At 53.5% G+C, this 5,115-nt stretch overlaps 1 protein-coding gene across 1 annotated transcript in view; it reads left to right on the forward strand.

The window, feature by feature from the left end:
• The window catches only part of KIAA1614 (KIAA1614 ortholog), a 43,111-nt gene extending 38,223 nt beyond the window's left edge, over nt 1–4,888 (forward strand). The window contains exons 10-11 of the mRNA XM_012002632.1: nt 825–952; nt 1,757–4,888. Of these exons, the coding sequence (XP_011858022.1) occupies nt 825–952; nt 1,757–2,042 (414 nt within the window). The 3' untranslated portion in view covers nt 2,043–4,888. The remainder of the gene's footprint in view (nt 1–824; nt 953–1,756) is intronic.
• The last annotated feature ends 227 nt before the right edge of the window (nt 4,889–5,115 follow it).

A 5,115-nucleotide genomic window follows, 5' to 3' on the forward strand; every position in this document is an offset into this window, starting at 1 on the left:
TTGAGACAGGGTCTCATTCTGTCACTCAGGTTGGAGTGCAATGGCATGATCTCGGCTCACTGCAACCTTCACCTCTGGGTTCAAGTGATTCTCCTGCTTCAGCCTCCTGAGTAGCTGGGATTACAGGCACCTGCCACCAGGCCTGGCTAATTTTTGTAATTTTAGTAGAGACAGGGTTTCACCATGTTGGCCAGGCTGGTCTTGAACTCCTGACCTCAGGTGATCTGCCCACCTCAGCCTCCTAAAGTGCTGGGATTACAGGTGTGAGTCACCACACACGGCACACACCATCTCCTTTTAAAGTGCACTGAAACCTTTTAACTTACCTGTGCTCAACCCTGCCCCCATCATTTTGTGAACTCCTTGAAGGATTTCTTGTCTATCTTTTTATCCACAATGTTTGAAGGTACAGTGTTCGATTTAAATTTTTGAACGAAAGCAATCACAAAAGACATACTAAAGAATCACAAAATAATATTTCGAATTTTAACTCTAAAGTGGTATTTATTACTCTGCAATAAACTTACTGTCATTTCCTCCTTAATGAGTAGATTTCCTTAATCAATGAGGTAATTAGTATAGCACTAAAGTTGTTATTGCAGCTAAAAAACAAAACAAAAAATCCCTTGACTCCTCAGATGGCCTATGTAGACCCATCTCCTTGAGTAAGTCATGGTGGTTCCTGTTGAATTCTTGGAAGCAATGATGAAAGCTTGTGCTGTCACTTTCTTACAGGGCCCTCACGTTCATGGTGGGGGCCAAGTCCTCTGTCAGCACCTCCCAGGTGGCTTTTCTCACCTGCAATATTGTCCCTTTCTCATCAGGTGTCACCCTCTCACCAGCGTCGGAAAGCTGCCTCTTTTCAGAACCTCCATTCTCTGCTGAGCGGCAAGGGGGAGCGGTCCCGCCTCTACCTGGTAGCGGGGCCAGGGGACCACAGTGCAGCTGGCAGGTAAGAGGAGCACCCATGATTTGGAGGATAAACTCAGAGAGTGACCAGTGGAGCCAAAAGCTTGACTCCTTCCGGCCTCAGCATCATGGCTCTGAGCAGGGTCCGCTGAAGGGAAAGCAAGGCCTCCGCCCAGGACATCTGATGTGTGGAGACAAGGCTGCCACAGGAGTCTCAGCACCTCAGTGCCCTGTGCCAACCCTCGGTGCACTGGGCTCTGAGAAGGCCTGGGGTTGCTGGAGAGGGCGGAGTTGGCCAGTTTGAGTCCACTGTCCCTCTGCTGTCCAGTGACATCTGGAAATCAGAAAGTTTAGAGAGCTTTCTTAGCCCAGCTAAAGATCCAAATAAACACATGGAGACAGAGACCCCCAGAGGGGCCCAGGACGCATGACCTGCTTGGAAACATCCCGCTCTGTCTGACGAGGCCCTGTAGGCTGGCTGCTCTTTCCTGGGGCGTGGATGCACTTCAGGGTGTATGTTAGCTCCTGGAAATGTGACATAAACTTATACTTTTTGTCAGATTCTTACAAAGGTCTCTGTACCCCCCAAAATTTGAAACCACTGCTTTGGGAGGGTGGGGTTTCTAGTTCCACAGCAGGCTCTGGGGGGCCTTGCACAGCAGTGGAAACCCACCAGTTTTGGCCCTAGCAGGCTCTCTTTGCTGGTGGAGGTCAGCAGAACCCCAGCCTCCAATGCCAGACTCTGGCGTTGGCTGTCCATGAGGCATCAGTCATCTGTAAGCTAGGGAAGAGTTGTGCCCAGTGCCTGATGCTTTTTGCCCTCACTGTGTCTCTGGTTCCCTCGCAGGCCGGCCAAGGCTTCACCACGGCGTGCCCTCAGCGTGGAGGACGTGGGTGCTCCCAGCCTGGCTCGCACCGTGGGCCGCCTGGTGGAGGTGTTCCCGGACGGCACGAGCCAGCTGCAGCTGCAGCGCTCCCCGGGGGGCACTTTCGGCTTCTGCGTGGCCTCTGGGAATGGGCGCCCAGACTCAGGTATGCCCTCTCCCCTTCCTCAGCCCCATAGCCGGGGCAGCCTCAGCAAACCACGGCAGGGCCTTCTGGCTGTGTCAGAGGCTTTTCTGGTCCTTGGCTGAGCCGTGGAGCTCTGGGAATTCAGAAAGCCCCTGACCACAGGACTAGGCTTCTCCCCTCAGGGGCTCTTTCTGAATTGTCCAGGGCTGTCTAGGAGTCTGCACCTGCAGAGCCTTTGCCCTGGGCAGCTGCAGCTGAGAGGGTGTTGGTGGGGAGTGTACGGGAGGGGGTAGAGTTGGCAGGTTTGACTCCACTGTCCCCCTGCTGTCTGATGATATCTTGAAATTAGAATCTTAGGCAGGCACGGTGGCTCACGCCTGTAATCCCACCACTTTGGGAGGCTGAGGCGCCTGGATCACCTGAGTTTAGGAGTTCGAGACCAGTCTGGCCCACATGGTGAAACTCCATGTCTACTAAAAATACAAAATTAGCTGGGCGTGGTGGTGCATGCCTGTAATCCCAGTTACTCAGGAGGTTGAGGCAGGAGAATTGCTCGAACCCAGGAGGTGGAGGTTGCAGTGAGCCAAGATTGCGCCATTGTACTCCAGCCTGGGCAACAAGAGCAAAACTTCGTCTCAAAGGAAAAAAAAAAAAAAAGAAAGAAATTAGAATTTTGAAGGCCATCTTAGCAGAGGAGAGCCAGAGGGAAACTGTCTGTGCCTGCCAGTTCTCAGCAGTCCCTTTGATGTGGCTGTGTTGAAACGGTTCCTTTCCTCCGGCTGTGGAGTATGTCTGGGAAGGTGGAGCGTGCCTGTGTGTCTCTGCATCCCGTCCCCCCCTCAGGCCTGTGCCCGAGGATTATGTTCAGATGAATCCTGGCTGCAGGCTTCTGGCTGGGGTGTGCTCTGGGTCTCAATTCAACGCAGGCAAGGGCAGGGAGGAGTCCTGGACATCATTCTGCACTCTGGCCAGTTCTCAGTTCCGCCCCATCCATGAGTCTTTCAGGGCAACATGACTTGCCAAGGCCCACACCCAAGGTCTGTGGTCCACAATGCATCTCAGGGCAAGGGCCCATAAAAGAAAGACATTCCCCAGAGGAGCAGGGAAGGAAGACAGGTATGCGAGGGTGGGCAAGGAGAGGAGGGGAAGGAAGAAGAGAGAAAGGGAGAGACAGATACAGAAAGACGCGCACAGAAGCCTGCTGCAGCTGGGCTCTGCCAATGGGGGGTTGAGTCCTATGCTTTGATCTCCTAGGTCAATGCTGTTTAGCCTGGAAAAAAGTCTGCCTGCTGCCACATTTGCAGACCGCAGCATGAGTTCTCATGTCTGTACCATCATTAATTGTTTCAGCAAATATATACTAAGCACCTACTATGTGTTATAGATACGGGGGATACAGCAGTAAGTGGAACAGACCAAATCCCTGTCCTCATGAATATACTACCCAGTGAGCAGTTAGATTGTATCTATAAAATGTGTACTCTTGTTATGTATAATGTGCTACGTATGTCAGATGGTGAAAAGAAAGTTCTGAGAAACACACAGATAAAGCAGGAGTGTGGGGAGGCTTTTCTGAGAAGATGACACTTGAGCAGGGCCGTGGATGGGGCAAAGGAGGGGCCCTGCGGGTGTCTGGGGAAGAGCATTCCGGCAGATTGAACAGCAAGTGCAGAGCCCTCGTGGAGGGGTGAGCCTGGCCTGTGAGAACTGTGAGGAGGTCAGGTTGGACACTCTACAGCAGGCAAGGGGTTGGGAGGAGCAGTTTGGAAAGATGGGGTTGTGCCACTGTAAGGGGCTTTGGCTTTCATGCTGAATGAGATGGGAGCCACTAGAGGGCTCGGAGCGAGCACTGAGGCTCTCTAATGTCTATGAGAATAGACCCCAGAGGGACACAGGTGGAGCCAGGGAGCCCTGTGTTGAAGCTATTTCAGCAGTCCGGGACAGAGATGGTGGTACTTGGGCTGGGAATGGCTGTGGAGATGGGGAGAGGGGAGAAGGTTGGATTCTGGTTGATTTGACTCTTTGCTGATGAGCTGGACATGTGTGTAAGAGGAAGACAGGACAGGTTTCTGCCCACTCTGGACCTCAGGAGGATAAAACGTCCTTCCTCACAGGCCTTCCCGTAGCTGCCTCTCCCGTTAGGCGAGCAGGACAGGCCCCCGGACAGGTGTGTGAAGGCGGAGGCAGACAACTCAGCATGTTTGTGCTCCGGCACCTCTGCTGGCTGAGTGACCTAGAGCGGGCGACATCCCTGCTGAGCCTCAGTTCCCTAATCTGTGAAATGAGGATGACAAAACCTACCTAGAAGAGTCATAAGGAGCATTTGATAAGGCACACAGGAAAGGGCCTAGCATTTTTCTTCCCTCCCATTCAGAAAGAGAAGGTCTGGGGAAGAAAACCCCAGACAGGGACCAGTGTGATCTGCGTTCCCGTCGACGTGAGTGCACACACAACAGGGCATTGTACTCTGCCCTCCACCATCCCCCAGAGTCCCTTTTGGCTCCCTTGTAGGCAGTGGGAGCCCCTCCCCGTCACCCGTCTGGGAGCTGTGATGGGCAGGGGTCTCTAGTGACCCAGGGTCCCTGGCACCCTTGCCTAAGTTGGTGCCAGCTCCCTGTTCTGCCCAAGCATTCCCTGGTCCTGCTGCCGTCATGGGTCACTAGATGGCACACAGGGGTCCCCACGCACGTGAAGCCTGGCGAGTGCTGGGGCCTCCGTTCCCCAGGCCATCCTCCAACAGCAGAGGGTCACTTCTTCCAGGCTCCGAGGGGCTGTGAAGAGGGCTGGCTTGTGCCCTGCGCTGAACCGGCAGGATGCTGGTATTAACTTGCTGGCTTTCACATCTGACTCTCTATGAGTCTGTGAGAACAGCAGGCTTTGCCTTCTGCTTCTAATTGGATACAACATAGAGATCACACATCCTCAACAAAGGCCATTTCCAGCAGACAATAAATGCCTACGACAGCAGGCTGTCATATTTGTGTCACGAATTTCAGTTGCAAAATCTACACGAGTCTCCCCAAAATGGCAGGAGTGACGTCAGTGTCTGGCCTAGCTCTGGCTGCATTCTTTCAGGGTTTATCATTAGTCCCCACCTGCAACTCCCACAGCACATCAGACACTTCTCTGGGTTTGCCCCAGGGGCCCCTTCTTACCTGCCCCCTCCCCGTGCCACCAACCCGTAGACAGGGAGGG

Source organism: Mandrillus leucophaeus, unplaced genomic scaffold (genome assembly GCF_000951045.1).
Source record: "Mandrillus leucophaeus isolate KB7577 unplaced genomic scaffold, Mleu.le_1.0 Scaffold691, whole genome shotgun sequence".
Taxonomy (NCBI): domain Eukaryota; kingdom Metazoa; phylum Chordata; class Mammalia; order Primates; family Cercopithecidae; genus Mandrillus; species Mandrillus leucophaeus.